The sequence below is a fragment of the Parasteatoda tepidariorum genome, chromosome 3, assembly GCF_982258835.1.
Source record: "Parasteatoda tepidariorum strain Cologne lab strain chromosome 3, Ptep-v5.0, whole genome shotgun sequence".
NCBI classification, from domain to species: domain Eukaryota; kingdom Metazoa; phylum Arthropoda; class Arachnida; order Araneae; family Theridiidae; genus Parasteatoda; species Parasteatoda tepidariorum.
The window spans coordinates 78115192-78133971 of record NC_141757.1 but is presented as its reverse complement, the minus strand read 5'-3'; the positions used below and the strand labels follow the sequence as shown (position 1 = coordinate 78133971).

Sequence of the window (18780 nt, the reverse complement as noted above, 5' to 3'; positions counted from 1 at the left end):
GGTAACCGCATCTGAGAAATATTGTCTCCATAGTTTGATCAGGAGAGAGTTTCAAAGTTTGGACCCCTTAATGTTAATTTTACTATTTTTGAGAACTTCATGTCGAGAACTTTTTAAGCGAAATGAAAACTTTTGCTGATAGTTATAAAATTTATTTATCCAAAGATTATTATTATTTATCCAGTCCAAAAAAAATTTTTTTTAGTGAACATTTATTATTTTTAGTTATTTTAATTACTAATAAACGAAAAAAAATTTAATTGTAAGGAATAAATTTTTTATATTATTTTAAATTATATAATTAAAATTATATTACATAAATTATATTAATTTAAATTAAATTTAAATATAATTATAATATTAAAGTTATATTAATTTAAATTAAATTTAAATATAATTGTAATATTAAAATTATATTAATTTAAATTGTATTATGTAATTTTACATGACAAAATACAAAATTTGAATAAAATAGATCAATTAGTTCCTGAGAAATCGAATTTTAAATATACGACTTTTTTAAAATTCAATTTCTCAGGAACTATTCGATCGATTTCACTCAAATTTTCTATTTTGCCGTTTTAAATTAGATACTTTAAAGTGTTATAAAAATTGTATACCTTGCATTAAAATTTTTTTCTAACATTATTAAATAAAATAATAAAAAATAATAAATGCTTAGTAAAATTTATTTTCTGCACGGAATTATCTTCGGATAAATGAATTTTATAATTATCTGAAATTTTTTTCAATTCACCTAAAAAGAAACCGGAATTCGTCGCAAAAAAAAGGTATGTTTATTTACAGAAAGTACGTTGTGTCTGATTTTGTAACTTAAAAATCGTTTGCACTAATTAATTAGCATATTCGAGGTAACCCCTTCGAACCATTAAGATTGAGTCATAGAACGTAAAGATCAGATCATTAGATCAAAAGTTATACAGAGTGGTCCTTTTTTTTGGCTCACGGTACATAAGTGTAAAACTTTGAGTTAAGTGTTTAGATGCTTGCTTAAATTTAAAAAATCGAGTTGAAAATATCTTTACTTTAAACGCTTTTTAAGTCAATGTCGTGATGTGAATATAGTAAAATGTAACTTTAAAATTAATTATCCCAAATTTTTCTCTTTAATATTTCTTATGATATAAATCTCAATGATCTCAAATAATATAAATTATTATTTAAATTCCGAAAACAATAAAACAAATTTGTTGTCAATATGATTTTGATGGTTTTCTTGTAGAATTTTGAAGTTTCCCGATAAGAAGGATATTTCCAATATCACGTTACTTTAGATAACAGCTTTCGGTAGTTTTTTGGAAAAATTTGCTATCTATATTTTTTATTTAGTCAAACTTCAATGAATTCGTTTAAACTGTGTCTTCACTTAGCGCGATAACAATTGCAATCTAATACTAACTATCATAACTTTTATGTTTTAGTATTTCTTATAATTAAATGACTCAAATGATATAAATTATTTAAATTCCGAAGACCATGTAATTTTTTTTTATCAAACAGGTTTTTCATGCTATGTTTGTAAAAGTTTTAAAATAGTTCTTGAGTTATAGCAAAACTCACGTTACACTTTTCGGTTGTTTTCTGGAAAAGTATGAAAATTTGCATATTTTGATGAATCAAAATTCAATGACATTGGATTTTATTTTTCTTCACTACATTCTCACTAAAGGCATTAATAAATTCTACTTTTCCCTATATTCATAAAATGAAATAAAAAATTTTAAACCACTTGCAGATTAACCGGGTTATGTTTTATATAATTTCAAATAAACACTATTTTTTATGTTATTTCATAAATATTAAAATAAGGATTAGTACAACTAATACGCAATGAAAATCAGTTGAAATTTATATGTCTTACCAAATTACAATTATGGGGCACACTTCTGGTTTGCATCAGAGGTATTGATTTGTTATAGGAACTTGTAGGACTTTGTGACCCAGCCAGAGTTAATGTGCACCAGTCACCATTTAATACACGAGGATTCTTTGACCGGCTGGATTCGAACTCACGTTCTCACGAGTCCAACGCCCTACCAACCAGGCTAATCCAACCCGCAACGAAAGTATAAACCAATGTAATTGTAATGTATATTTCTTAAACTGGAAAAAGTTTGTGATGTATCGTGCAATATCAGTATTTTGAACAAAATATCGCGATAATAAATTTCTATTATCTCCCAGCACTAATAATGTGTTATATTTTATACTTACAATAAGTAGATTATAATAATCAGTTATAACGAATACAAAATAAATTGTGTTTCTTTAGCAACTTTTCCTTATTAAAAATAATAATCTTTTTTTTTCTTTCCAAAAGAATATTTTTCGGTTGTCATTTTTAATAACTAAAGAAAAGGAACTCACAAAAGAGTAAGTTTGATGCTTTCACTGCGTAGCACAGAGAAAAATCGAATTGGCTGGCTTGGCGGGAAAGTTCACTTTCACTGGGCATTCAAATTTAAAGCAACCATTTTCGCTGTGGCTCATAATCGCCGTGAAACTAGTGCCTCACCGCAAAGCTGCTTATTGACAAGTTCAAAGGATCTTCGACTCTCGAGTGTTTTGGAAGCTTGAGAAGGATTCTGCTCTAGGTGGGGGTGTTTCAGGTGGTATGTTTTCTTTTCTCCATCAGGGAGAGAATCTTCTTCGAACGTTTGGACATTAGATCAAATCAGATGCGGCCTTTGGCTGTTTTTCTAAAGTGAAAACTAGCAGCTGATTTGTTATTGAAATTTTTCATAATTTTGAGCAATGAATGCCGCCGAGTTGTCACCTCACTGCCGACGTAGAAGCGTTTTAGACGGCTATAAAGAAGGCGATTTTCCCGTCAAGAGAGAACCAGATGAAGATTTTAAGGTAGGGAATTAAGTTTTTAAATTCTGTACAAAATACTGACCACTTTTTTCATAAGTTAGTTTTGGGAAGTATAACGTTACTGAGTTAAAAAAAAAACAAATTTTCATTATACTAACTTGAAAAACTCGATTATTTATGTTTGAATCATTATCCGTTTACACGTGTTCAATAGTCGTTGAAACCAATAGTTATTCAAAGGGGATTTCATAATTCAAAGGGAGCTACACTATGGTCCCACCGACCACAAATTTAAACTTTGTTAATTTAAATATCTTTTTATGAACGTGTCTTTTTTATAAAATGTTATAAAAAGAAATTCAAAGGGAACTACACTATGGTCCCACCTACCACAAATTTAAACTTTTCAAATTTAAATATCTTTTTATGAACGTGTCTTTTTTATAAAATGTTATAAAAATAAATTCAAAGGGAACTACACTATGGTTCCACCGACCACAAATTTAAACTTTTTAAATTTAAATATCTTTTTATGAACGTGTCTTTTTTATAAAATGTTATAAAAAGAAATTCAAAGGGAACTACACTATGGTCCCACCTACCACAAATTTAAACTTTTCAAATTTAAATATTTTTTTATGAACGTGTCTTTTTTATAAAATGTTATAAAAAGAAATTCAAAGGGAACTACACTATGGTCCCACCGACCACAAATTTAAACTTTGTTAATTTAAATATCTTTTTATGAACGTGTCTTTTTTATAAAATGTTATAAAAAGAAATTCAAAGGGAACTACACTATGGTCCCACCTACCACAAATTTAAACTTTTTAAATTTAAATATCTTTTTATGAACTTGTCTTTTTTATAAAATGTTGTAAAAAGAAATTCAAAGGGAACTACACTATGGTCCTACCTACCACAAATTTAAACTTTTCAAATTTAAATATCTTTTTATGAACGTGTCTATTTTATGAAAGGTTATAAAAGGAATTCAAAGGGAACTAACTACACTATGGTCCCACCGACCAGAAATTTAAACTTTTTTTAAAATAAAATCTCTTTTTATGAACGTATCATTTTATGAAAATATATAAAAAGACATTTTCATGACTGAAACAAACCAAACACCGTAAACAAAAAGGGTCGCTTATTATTTCGTAAATTCAAAATATAATAAATAAATAAATAAAAAACATAACATATCATATATTTCCTTGAGAATAAATTAAGTGTATTGTAGGGTATTAAGAGCCTTATGTAATTAGGCTATTAGGAATTTTGAAGCCTGTTAAACCGTAATACAGTTCAAATTTGTTGTACCTTAATATGAAGCTAAGTTATACCACATTATGATCTTTTTTAAACTTGATTACAAGATACTATGGTTCAAATTGAACAGAAAAATGGATTATTCAACACCTTGTTACGGCTATAGAAAATTTGCACTGTAATTTGACCTCACTTTGAGTTTATTATTATGAGATTGTGCAAAAAATAATAAGACATCCCCTAGTCAAAATTATGCGAACATTGTTTGAGTTTTTCAAATTCGAAAAAAAAGAATAGATGAAATTTTTTGGGCTGTTTATAATTTTTTTACTTACATTGAACAATACATATATTATGTTTAACAAAACCTTTATTATATTAAAATATTTCTTACAATACATTAAATTCTTTTGTGATGTTGGGAATTTGGTTCATTTTTATGACATAGAAAAACCACACAATAAGATTTTTACTGTACCAAAAAAGTTCCAGACATCTTTGGTTGTCATCAGCGCATAGTAAATAAAAATTATAAATCGTTTTACCTGTAAAATACTAGTTTGATTCTTATTAAATGTATTTACATGTAATATTTATTCATTATCCTGTCTTATCTATTATTATTACTGTTTTTAACTTTTATTATTCTTTACAATTGTAGGCTTGATAGCAAAAGAATTTTTATTTCTTTATAAAGTAATTACACTATATTACTTTATTATGATTGTTTTATAGTAACCATATTTAGCTACTGTTTTGAAATTAGTAAACGGTAAATAAGTAAAATATACATTTTGATAAGTTATTATTACTTTTAAAGTAAACTTTATTTGACACTATGATCAATTAGCATACTCAATCAAAAATTTGGAATGCAAAATAACTATAGAAATTCTGAAGCAAAATTAAAAATAAATTTATCTCACTATTGATAAAAAAATTTTTTGGAAAAAAATATTTAAATAGTTTTTATTCCTTCTTTCTTCAATGGCGTGACAGCCCAGCGTGGGTCTTGGCCTTCCGTAAAACTCTATTTCAAACTGACCTATCTTTAGCCTTGGCTCTTCATCCGGTTACTTTGAGAACGCTAAAGGTCACTTTCCAAACAATCTTATCTATTTGAGTCTTGGAGTTTTTATAGTAATTAAAAATTAAAAAGGAATTTTAAATTACTATAATAAGTAATTAAATGAGAACTTTAATGCTTATTAGAAAGAGCAATTATAGGAAAATCTTAATTAAGGAGTTTATTGAAAAGAAACTTAATTACCTCTACCGATGTTTTGGATGCTTAATTTAATAGTGTCGAGAATAAAAAATTAAAGAAAAATAATTAAATATTTAAAAAAAAAAGATAAAATTCACATATTAAACATAAGGAATGAACATTTCTTAAGATTAAAGCTTTCATAGATTAGTCAATGAATCTAGCGACACTTTTTAAAAACAAATTATTGTCATTGAAAAAATAGCAGAAAAGTAACACTATTTATTGATTTCCATTATATATTATATTATCAACTAACTTAAATGTGGTGAAAATGTTACAAAATATTATATATATTTTTCTTCCATTTTGAGAAGATTATACTTAAAAAAAGTTAAGGAAGTACTAGGATTATGCACTCTATTTATGAGAAAAGCAAATTGTCACCGCCAAATACGTATCTGTACTTTAAAAAAATATAACAGTAATTTGTGTTACAGTAAATGAAAAAAACAAACTGTTTCTGTTCTGTTCTGTTGCTGAAGACTATCTTCAGAGGTAGTTAAATCTAAGGTTAAGTCCTGTTACCATTGAAAAAAAAACTTTCATGATCCGCCCCCCCCCCCCTTGTAACAGGAAATTGCTGCTTAACTACCCGATTCACAAGTCACAAAAGATAATTTTGTTTAAATACTTGTTTTTAAGTTGGATTCAAAATTGCATAAAAGATATGACAAGCATGCATGGTTTTTTAATCTAAGGCTCGTTAAATTTAAAAAGTATTAAAAAAATAAAGTAATTTGAAAGTAATTATTAAAGTAATTTTAAAAGTATTCTTTGAAGACGCGTTGTTTCCTGAACTGAATTAAAAAAAGTTAAAAAACAAAAAGAGAATAACGTCACTGTTTCACGAGAAACTCGAATAAATTTGTTTTCCAATGTTAAAATGTTTAATTTCAATGTTTAAATTAAAAATGGGAAATTTTTATGAATTTTAAACCGCATAATTATTGTCTTCTATTACTTTCCATTGAAATACTAGGAGAGAAATATTTGCAACTCTATATTAAAATATTAAAACCGTCGTTGAACAGCTGACCCAATTTTTAGTTTACGACTACCAATGTTCAACTCCGTAGCCTTGCAATTTTGAACCCAATCCAAAAGACAATGGAACTCCTGGATCACGTATTGGGGGAAACTTGCTTTCGTGGAAGACTTTTTGATTGAGCTAACTCACCTTGCGTTACATGGAGAGGAAAACCACGAAGAACCTCCCAAGGTTAGCCTGGTGGCATACGTGGTATAAGGGAACTCTAACCCATTATCCCTTTACCATTGAGGATATTTTTCGTCAACACTGTGATTGGTGCGAGCCGGGAATGGAGTTTGTATCGACCAGCCATTACTGAGATTCTGACTCGGGGCACCTCATTAGGAGCTGAGTGTTCTATCCCCTCTTACAGTGCTGTAGTCATTATTTCTATACTCATAATTCTTTGATTTTATTATCCTAAGCGCATATTGTTGGTATAGAATTTGTAGGATATTTTCTCGAGCTTTAAAATATGTCATCAGAAAATTTCTATCTTAAACCAAAAAAAAAAAAAAAAAAAAAAAGAGCAAAAAACTAGATTTTCCAACTTTTTCCTGGAAAAAAATATTTTACAGAAAAAATTTTTGGTCGCAAATTGCGAATTCGTGTTCAACACACCAAACAACATAAATATACAAAAAATAAAAACTTATTCCAGGTAACCTCCATTTTTGAGTTCTATTGCCTGTACTAAAATTGTAACTTTTAAATATAATATTCACTATTAATTAAAAGAAAGTGCCAAATAGAAACATATAAATAAAGCATGTTCTAACAATTATAAATGATGATAAGTATCTTTAAATATGGCTTCAGATGTGAAAGAAGTCTCATTATAAAATTATTGTATGAGCTTTAAATTAAATAAAATAAAAATAACTGAAAAATTAAAAAATTATTATGAGAGAAGGGGATGAAATGTTTATGAAACCACAAAACAGAAATATCTCATTCTAATTCGTGAATAAGAAAATTTTTTTGATAATTAAATAAAATTAAATTCATCAATTAATGTCTGAGTAGACATCTAAATTGCATGTGTGATTTTTTAAAGTAGTCAAAGGTAATTTAACTATTACATAATTTAGTAAGAATGATAAATAATAGAAATCAAAAAATAACTAATGAAATAAGAAAAGTTAAATAATAATTAAAATAATTATTTATATTTTGATTTAACTTCTTTTTGTAATACTTCGTAGGATTTATTTCCTCAGTTTAAATTATTCCACTTAAAATACCTCAATTATTTTACATAATTATCATAAATATTTTGCATAAACCATAATTTCTCAAATAATTTCTTATAATTTCTTAATATATTATTTCTCTCCTAGGAGATAAAATAGAGTGAAAAAGAATCCCTTTACCATTGTGAAATTAGTACAGGTTATTTTTAAAATATGTATTTGATTTTATGATTTGCTTATTTACCTATTAAAATGAATAAGTGTCATTTGCATATGAGTACAAAATGGTTCAGAATTATGCTCTCATTTTAGAAAATTCTTTAGTTTTATCCTAAATTCTGTTTTTGCCGTTCTTTATCACTTTCTAATGAATAAAGTTTAAAATAATACTAAAAAAACTCATACCGTACTTCAAATTTGTTTTCTGAATAATAAAATAGTAGATAATAGAATTTGTCCCTGGAGGTTCCGCGTTCGGCTGACCACCTGACCGGAACATCTGCTCCTGCACCCCAGAGCCCAAGGTCAAGAAAACTGAGATGGGCACATTAGGTCTTGGCCCTCTATGGGCTGTCCTGCCACTGAGTTTAGTTTAGTAATACAATTTGTCAAAACGTGTCCATCAGTTGAGTTTTTAAATCGCTTAGTTATAGTTTAATATTGATTTGTGATACTTAATTTTCGTCAATACCATGAAATTTCTTTAAAGTTACAGTTTAATGTTGATTTGTGATACTTAATCTTCGTCAATAGCATAAAATTAAGTTACAGTTTAATATTGACTTGTGATACTTAAAATTTGGCATTAGCATAAAATTTCTTTAACAACTGATTTTAATGCATTTTTTAAACCGTTTCCTGACTTTCCATGTGTAAAGAAAAAAAAGACAGCCGGAATTTAAATATTTGTCTGATTTTATACTATTTTAAATATTTAGTGTGTGTTTAGTGTATATATAACTATGAACGCGTTATTTACAAATTGAAAATTACGCGTTCAATTTAAAATATTTCAACAGCAATTATTTAAAGAAAAAAAATCTTTTTTGCACGTTTGGCGAAACTTCAGTAATTCTTTTTAAAATTAATATTATTATAAATTTATATTTTCGTTATTTAAGAAAAAAGGACAATGTTTTTTCGCGTCTTTATTCCTCATTTTTTTAAAATTATTTATTAAATTTAAATCCATTAACGAATGATGTTTGGGGTAACATAAATTGGGAGCTAATAAATGTTTAGATTTTTTTTAACTAAAAGGAATTCTCTTTTCAGATAGAGCTTATTCAAGCAATATGCATAATATTTTATACATAATTTAATTATATTATTTTATACATAATTAAATATTTTATACAAATTTAAGAATAATAATTAAAATTTAAGAATAATAATTAAAATTTAAGAATAATAATTAAAATTTAAGAATAATAATTCAAATTTAAGAATAGTACTTGAAAATTTAAGAATGATAATTCAAATTTAAGAATAATACTTGAAAATTTAAGAATAATAATTAAAATTTAAGAATAATAATTAAAATTTAAGAATGATAATTCAAATTTAAGAATAATACTTGAAAATTTAAGAATAATAATTAAAATTTAAGAATAATAATTCAAATTTAAGAATAATAATTAAAATTTAAGAATAATGATTCAAATTAAAGAATAAAACTTGAAAATTTAAGAATAATACTTGAAAATTTAAGAGTAATACTTGAAAATTTTCGAATGACAATTTAAATTTAAGAACAATATTTATGATTTATGAATAATATCTAAAATTTAAGAATTGAAAAGCTGCACCGAGAAGGAAACTGTGATGACAAGTGAGACACCAATAAAAATTAGGCCAAGCTTGAGATACATGTTGTGAATTTTATCTAAGGCTTCATTGCTTTTTGTTGGTCATAAATTGTATGAAGTTAAAATTCTAATTACCTGAAAACATATTTTATTCTTTTTAACAATACAGAAAAGAGCGATTGATTACTATATACTGCCTTTGAGAACAAATTTTTTTTATATTAATAATGAAGTTTTTTTTTGAATTGTATAAAAAACTTAAATCACATTTGTTTATAAAACTAAAATGTTACCATCGCACCATTAAACTTTATATTAAGCAACTTAATTTAATAATTAGTATTCGAAAAACTGTTTATATTTATCACTAGTTGCAATACTTTCTTCAGAGTTAGTGATGAAGGGATTGTATTTAAGTATCGAAGCACCTGTACTCCCAAACGTTTACTTTTTAATTTTATTTCTTTTCTACTTTGCTTTACTCTAATATTCAAACTTACCTTAAATCTTATATATTCACTATTATTTCGCTCATAAAAATAAGTATATCATAGCACAAAAACTGAAACTACAACAGTTATACTTTCAAATGTGTAAAGATAAAATTTTTATTAGAATATTTATATGTGAGGATATTTGTGTTTCTATTTCTAGCCTTCTTTGTGTTGAAATAAAAAAAAAGTTTTTTATTCTATAACATAGAAAATTTTTATCGGGATCATTCGACTTAGAAATAGTATAAAATCGGCGAAAAAAACCTAAGGTATTATTTTTTCCTTAATTTAATTAGACATGATCTATTGAAATATTGTAAAAAATGGCAACTAAATATGAAGTGATTGCATTTTAAATAAGGTTTGTAATTAAAGCATTATTTCAACGACCAAAATCTGTTTACCATTCATGATATATAGTACTAAAATAAGAGTGAAAAATTAAACTTAGCATTCTTCCCTTTTTTATGTCTTTATATGGCTAGAATTGTCTTTTAAAAGTGTTTTGACCGAATTTAAATAATTTGATCATTTTTAATGATAATTGGTTTTTAAATTATAATAATTTTACATGTTTACAATTACATATAAATTTTTTTTGCCATTGCTATAGTAAATATTAAACACGTTTTTCTTTCAATCATGTTTAAAAAATCAGTATTGGGCAAGACAAAAATAATTTGATCGATTTTATTCTTTTCCCATAATAAATTGTATAATTTATGTTTTAATAATAATAATAAATAAAAATAAATAAGATCTTTATCTTAACGTCTAAACATCTAAATACCGAAATTTAAGGAAAATTACTGAATGCTTTAAAAATAAGTCTTTTTTCCATTTTTTTAAGTGGCATCCTAATAATCCTTAACAACTTGAAATGAGTTTGAAAACTGTGAATATGTTTAATTTTTTTCATAAAATATAATAAAACTAAGAAACGCCAAGAAAAAAATGCATAAATATAAATAAGATTTTCAGTTTCTTTTTATCTCCAACTTTGATACAATTTCAACTAAACAAGCAAACTCAAATGATTCTTTTATTGTGTTAAAACTTTGAAACAATGTTAACACAAGTGTTCGTAAAATTTCAACTTGAATCTACAAGAGTAATGGCGTTATCCTCGGTGAAAATTAACATAGAAAAATCATTAAGTAAGCAAAGTCATTAATTTATTAATGGGCTGTTTCAAATTACGGAAAACTTATTGAGGAGCGCAAACTATCTGAATTTTGGCTCTTGTCCAGTGTAATGATTATCCCGTAATAACACACTTATTTTTGTGTACGAGAACTGAGTCAGTATTACATTATAAAGAAGATGCGCTTAAGACTTAAATCTTTTAAGGAATTATTATTTTTTTTGATGATTATTTACAAGTCATAATAAAAAGTCATCTTTGGTCTGTTTGTCCTCGGTTATCGGTATTTGGATATGTTACCGTCATTCCATGTATTCCATTGCACAGTCATAGTATGAAATGTCTGGTGATTTTCGGCGAAGTATGAAATAGGAGTATTGTAATGAACTTTGCCTAGTCATTGAATAGAATTCCAAGGCATTCTAGAGAATGACAAATGATCTTTAGGCAAATTATGAGAATTATTATATACTGCAATCGCATTTTGCGTGTTTCAAAAACCAGAGACAGACTCAGAGAAAAAAGGAATTAAGAGAACATGAGGTTTCAAACCGCATTTGGAGAGAGAAAATCGCAAAAAAAGCAAGTGTTTCGACGTCAGGTTGGAATACAACTATAAAAGAGGCTACAAATGTGCTAATTACAAAGATTTTATTTGATTAATTATTACAAGTGTTTTTTGAAATGGCACCCGCTGACGTCATTGCGCAGTCTACACCGACATAAAAACCGATTCCCAGACCCACTCTAAGATGACAGATTTACCTGTGATAGCTGCCAAAAGCAGCCACAATCGTGCTATGAAATTTAGGCAGACAAACCTCAACAGACCGCCACCTTTTGTGTCCTCAAGATTCAGGGCATGCCGGCGTTTTTCGCTATTTTCACCCTTTCAACATGGCTTGTGACCCCTTGCTTTGTGGTGAGTTTTCCTCTTTTTAATGCTTTTTATAATCTCTCTACATCATTGATCAAATTTTGGAACAATCCATTGAATACTTGCAAGTTTTTTAATAGTCATTCTATAGAATGGTCGGAAGCTTTTCAATAGTCATTCACAAAAGTAAAATATTTTACGATAACGATAAACATTACACTAAAATCTTATTAAGGAGTAAAGGGTATACTTGGTGCTACGTAAACTAAAGTGAAAAATTAACAAGAACAAAAATACTGGTGCTTTGGTTCTCTAGACAAGGGCCTTCTTCAGAGTCAAAACACTAAATTAGTACATTTGGTGTTTGCATTATGCGTTAAGATCCTCGGAGTCTAAATATCATTATATTTGGTGTTTAGTCTCTTAAGAAGACTTTTGTCTAGGGAATAGAAACTATAGTATGTCCATTTCTGTACCTGATTTATGCTTCATTCACGTGATTTTTCACTTTAGGCTAAAATCTTAATCTAAATCGTGGCCGTAAAGTGTAAGAGAAAAGTTAAGTGACAAAAAATACATATTAACTCTTCAAGATATTAGTTTTAAAACAATTTTAAAAATAGAACAGAATTAAAACATGATGAACAACGTCTGAAACGAAAAATTACTCTTTTACGGGTACCTAGGGGTTCAATTTCAGATTTTGTGAGATAGAGATAACACCATTTTTAGCATTTCATAAAAATGGCCGCTCGCTTCGAATACACACGCTGTGGGAAGTTAATTTTATTTCAGGGATATCTAATGCTTATTTCACGTAAAATGAATTGGATTTTAAAAGTTTATTAAAAATTTGATACAGCAGGAAGCAGAGCCTTTTTTGTTTTAGAAAAAGGCACGATATTGGGACATGCGAAAGAAACATTACCACGTGCCCAACGTTTGAAAAAATGTGAAACAGGTTTATCAAATTTTATCCGAATTGCTTTAAAATTCAATAATTTAAATAACAATGGTATAAGTTCTGAAGTTCATTTGGGTTTTATTTTAAACCAAAGTCGTTACACTGGACAAATATTGCATAAAGGTCTTACTTTTAAATCGAATTCACTGAAAATTCTAGATAAAACGTAAGAGAAAAAAATTATAATCTTACGTGCTACATAACTACCATTAGTAACTTAAATAGTAACAGATGATTTTACGAGATTGAATTAGATCAAAATGAAAAGAATTAGAGTGCCTGCAGAAATAAAAACGAATTTTAAAATTTACGAACGTTTTTTTTTTTGAGCTATAGATGCGTCATTGCCAGAAGCTCATATGTTTCTCACATAAATAAATTTTTACTTAAACTTTTAAGACGATATTCTTACTTGTACAGGGCTTAAAATAAAATAGAGATCATCCTGATTTACTTTTGTTTTAATGATTGGATTTTAAGAAACTAAGAGCTGATTATAATAGTTCAAAGGGATAATATAAAAAATTTAATTAATTAGTACCAACTATCAATTAAGTTACCGAACCCGAAACAAAATCATACTTTTTCTTAACAAACATACTCTTTTACGATGATTTGGATTTTTAACTATTAAAATAAAGGGGTGTTCGTAGTCTGTACGGTATGGTTCCAGTAGTTTTGACAGAAGAGTGGTCGAAAGTTTGGGTTCCTTTAATGTTAATTTCAGTTTTTCAGAATTTTACACTATTTCGAGAACTTTTTAAGAGAATGGAAGAATTTTTGCTTACAATTTAAAAATTTATAAAATTAATTTATCCAAATGTTATTCCATATGAAAAATAGTTAATATAGTTCCATATAGTAATAATTTTTATTATTTTATTTCATAAAAGTTGACAAAACTTTGAACTGCAATGTAAACAAATTCGTATATAATTTTGAACTATTTAGTTTTAAATGACGAAATACAAAATTTGTACCAAATTGGTCAAATAGTTCTTAAGTAAAACACTCAAGTCTTGAGTTAGCCCTGTGAGTTGAGTCTCTAGATTTCAAGAAATAATACGAAATAATAGAAATTATTTGTTTTGCAAATTTTGCACTGATTAATTTCAATATTTGAGGTTACCTTTTTGAACCATTAAGATTGTAGAACCATTTGATTTGATGATTTTTGAACCATTAAGATTGTAATCGTGTTTTATGTTTCCGTTTATAATTACTCGTAATCCAAAGATGTAATCACAAGCACCTGTGTTTATGTTTTATATCATAGTTCCTGATGGCTTATAATTACGACTACACATGTAACCAAACATTTTGATTCCTTGTAATAACGATCACAAACAAATAGTTACTTATCAGTATACTTTGTTTCTTATTTGGCAGTCAGTTACATTTTATCCCTACTCAGCTACGCACTCAATGTGTTAACAGCAATGTAGTTAAGCGAGCTTTACTTTCGTTTTTTTAATAAATTTTACTTGTAATAGATTGAATTATAATGCAGCTATTAAAACAAGCAATTGCTAAAACCAGTATCGTTCGCTACCTAATATATAGCATTCATTTGTGATAATTGGTTACCTGGTTCACTCCTTTGAAGTATCTCTCGCCGCGCCGATCCTCCGACGTCACTCTAGTGACGTCACTTTGGCGCAAAGCTCGCACTTTTACTTCAAGAACGGAGCGTTTGGCCTTACTAGCTCTAACTAATATTGGATCATTTCTTTTTGCGAGATATTCTAAGACATTTGTTATTTTCTATAATGACTTTCCTCAGTTTTTGCAGTGAATTTACAAGAATTTAAAACTATTATCGAAATGCCAGTTTGAGCGATTGCAATTTTCAAAAATTCTGATACAAAAACAAAAGGAAAAAGTATAATTTTTCGAGTGTTCCCTAAAGTAAATGAGCAACTATGTAAAGAATGGATTCCGAAATGACACAGTTAATATAAAACAGCAATACGTTTATTCTGTCGTAAAGAACTTTTATAAAAATTCATTATCTAAATAGAAACCGCCTCGTTACTTCATAAAGAAAGGCAGGTGAAAACAATTAAAAAATGGATAAAGTCAAAGAAAATTAAAATGTAAGTAAAAAGTATAAATAAAATATATAGTATATAGTTGAAATTCTCCTAATTTCATAACATATTTTTTAATGTAGTTATTCTAAATATTTATGATTTTTTTAAAAAATTATATTCTCTTCAATTTAAATATCTATAAATTATATCATCGTAAATTTAAATGTCTATAAACAATTGCAAAATTTCTAATGTCATTATGAACCTATATTATTTTGTTTCAGAAATTAGCGTTTAAGGTTGATGTTTCCTAATGATTAAGTATGAACAAATTGCTATTAACGACATATTTTAAAATCAGGGATTCTAAATTTAACTTAACTTATCGTCATAAAAGAATATGTAGATAAAAAAAGTGTCGATATATGCCTTCATTTTTCTTAATAGTTAAAGTTAAAACTGAACTTTTTAAAATAAAGTATTTATCGTGTCATTTTCACCAACTAGCAAAACATTTTTATGAGTTTAAAATGGTATTTTTTTTTAATATAATAACCAAGAAAGTTTTTTTTGAACTATGTTTATGAACGGAAATAATGTGTTAATTACGTAAAGTTTGAAGGCTAATAACCAGAAAAAGTCTAACTTATTTTTACAAAGAGAAAGATGCAAAGTTATTATATCTTTGCTTGCGATCTCCGAGATCTATGGACACAGTGACGTCATGAGGAGGGAAATCGTAGCTTCAGTTCTAAGAGCGGAGTGAACTAGCCCTTCTATTCTCTTTAGCCCTGCTTGCAACTCTGTTAGAAGAGAAGTGATTATGCCTAACCACGAGATTTAAATCAGATTCAATTGGTTAACTGTAAGCGACGTCACGCGTGTGAGTCGTACCTGATATTGTAAAGACTTTTAAACTTTCACACAAAAGACGAGTCACCTGCATCTTAAATTAATTTATTCAAAGCTATATAGATGCACATAACAGACATAATTGACGACTTATCACAAACAAAAATTAACATAGAAAGAACATTTTTCGATAACCGCCATCCATCTTTTTTTAATCTTGACTCCTCCTACTTTTTGGAAACAAACAGAAACTTAAAAGAAAGTTTAGTGTGCCATCTAGTGGCCAGTTTCTTACAATATGCTTTTGAATCGGCAATGCCGATTTACTTACTATAACGTCACTTGCAGGTATCTAATTATAAATTCAGTTGCGCATATTACGGAAAAAGCCTATCGAATATCTATCTATGTTGAAAAATATCATTGCAAGTTATAATGGGGAAATAAGTTAAATTTGTAAATTACTATTAACAATGTATGTTTCATTCAATATTTTAAGTAATATGAATTCGATTAGGAAAAAAAATTAATGGAATGATATTTTGATGAATGATTTCAAAGTGTGTCCCCACCCTAATGTCGAGCAAAGATTTCCATTGTACCTTTCTTTGCGTGTAGATTTCTCTTAAGAAGTGTATACCTCTATTTCCTCCTGCCTTCAACACGAAACCGTTCATCCCATTTATTTAATCAAGATTACCATTTCTTACCCATTTCCCTTTCGAAGACCACTCACTAGATTAAATTTAAAGCTTGATTAAATATTCCCATTTTGTGCTTGATGACTTCTTAAAAAAATGTTTAGGGAAAGTTTGTCCGAGAGATTGGGATGACTTCTGGTTAAGAATTTCATAAAAATCTCATTTCGTTTCATTTGAAGAACCCTATTTGTGTAATTAAGTTTTAGTTTTTAAGGATTTATTGCGTTATTTAGAATTCTTTGTGTGGAATTTTAGAACTTTGTGGCACTGCAGAATCGTGTCCAAAGAATTTAATATATTTAATTAATTAAACGTTATAAATATTTCGAAAGCAGACCATAAAAAATAAAAAAAAGTTTGATACGGAAAATATTGATATTAGTATTGAAATAATTCTACCTGGAGCAAAAAATGGTATAAAAATCTAAAGATTGGCTGCTTTGCTGAAAACCTGATAGAACTAAATATATGGTGTATGTATGGTGGTAAATCATCGAATGCACATTAGAATGCATATTTATTTCTTTTTATGGGAATTCAATGGCCTTAGAGGAGCCTTATTACAACCTAATAAAAATAAAGAATCTAAAGAAATATTTGACATATAACTAATTTTTTTAACACTATTTAAATTATTATTTATGACAACCTAACGAATAATAATTATAGTGTTGCCAATAAATAGAGAAATTTCCGAGTTTATTGTGTGACATGAAACAAATATATATACAAATTAGTGAATTATTATTTCATGATTTAAAATACTATTTTAAAGTAAAATGTTTAATTTTCGATTTTTTTTCTCTCATTATGTGTTGTTTTAAATAATTAGATGAACCTAATTATCTCTAAGAATTATCTTATCAAGTTTATTAAAAAAAATATAAGCCAGACTATATTTTTCCGAAACCGCAATTTGCGCTGCTGTGGCTCAGGGGATGTGGCACTCGCCTTGAGGTTAACCTGGTTCAAATCCCGTGGATGGCTGGTCGATGCGAATCCCGCATCCTGCTCGCACCGACCATAGTGGTGACGAAAAATATCCTCAGTGGTAGACGGATCATGGGTTAAGAGTTCTCTTGCCGTCAGACTAATCGTGGGGGGTTTCGTAACTTTCATCTCCATCTAAAGCGAATGTGGGTTAGTTCCATCAAAAAGTCTTCCATAAAGATTAGTTTACCCAATACCTTATCCAAGAGTTTCCTTTGTCTTCTGGATTATGTTCAAATATTCAAGGCTACGGAGTTGAACATTGGTAGTCGTAAACTCATAATTGGGTCGGCAGTTCAACGACAGTCGTAAAATAAAATAAAATAGAAATTTACGTTTTTCCTCATTTTCATTTTAATTACTTTTTGCTTTACATAATTATTTAAATGCGAAGTAACCAGCATTAGAGAATTCTCGTCGCTTTCAGTTCCAAATAAAAATTCTAAGTTACCTTTAATTTGCATAATTGACCTAAAAACGCAATAAATAGATAAAGTAATAAAATTAAAAAAAATTAAAAAAATCCCGTGAGGTTATAACTTTGTGGAACACTTTCTGGCGAATAACCATAATTCTCGCAATGCGAATTTGCCTTGGATAGAATATCAAAATAGTTGAAAATCCTATTTGAATATTGGTTTAAGGCCAATAACTTTTTTTTTCCGGCTGACATACAAAAAGCCACACACCTGCCAATATTGGTAAAACAAATACATTCGTTATACTTAAAGGTTCTGTATCACAAAATGAACTAAAGTGGAGAAGAACTACAATTCCCTAAAATTTTGATTGATTTTTAGACTAGACATATAAGTCGTTAATGAATGACTGAAATAATATATTTAATGGGGAAAAAAAGAGAATTCTAAAATTTACTAAAATATTTAGTATTAGTATTTTTTATATTAGTATTAGTATTTTAGTATTAGTATTAGTATTAATATTTAGTATTAGTATTAGTATTTTTTATATTAGTATTAGTATTTTAGTATTAGTATTAATATTTAGTATTAGTATTTTTATCAAAACGATAAAAATCATATTCCATTTCTTTTCAAATCGTATAATAAGTAAATTATAATGATCGTTTTTAAGTATTGCGTCTTCGGCTTTATGTGGGCTTTAAAAATGTTATTGTTTTATACTGGATACATACCATATTTTTAACTATCCCGCTGCCAGTTTTATTCAAAAGCTATTTGTTTTGGTTGTCTGTCTGAGGAGTTCATAAATCATTTTTAGAATTCATAATTTGTCTATTTATATAATGGTTTTCAAAGATGAGTAAGAAAAAGATAATTAGTTATTTCTAGG

The 18780-nt window shown here is 27.6% G+C and overlaps 1 protein-coding gene across 1 annotated transcript in view; it reads left to right on the top strand.

Annotated features, from left to right (window-relative positions):
• The first annotated feature begins 2529 nt into the window (after positions 1 to 2529).
• The window catches only part of LOC107438993 (uncharacterized), a 109149-nt gene continuing 92898 nt past the window's right edge, over positions 2530 to 18780 (top strand). The window contains exon 1 of the mRNA XM_016051430.5: positions 2530 to 2880. Coding sequence (XP_015906916.3) covers positions 2776 to 2880 — 105 coding nt within the window. The 5' untranslated portion in view covers positions 2530 to 2775. The remainder of the gene's footprint in view (positions 2881 to 18780) is intronic.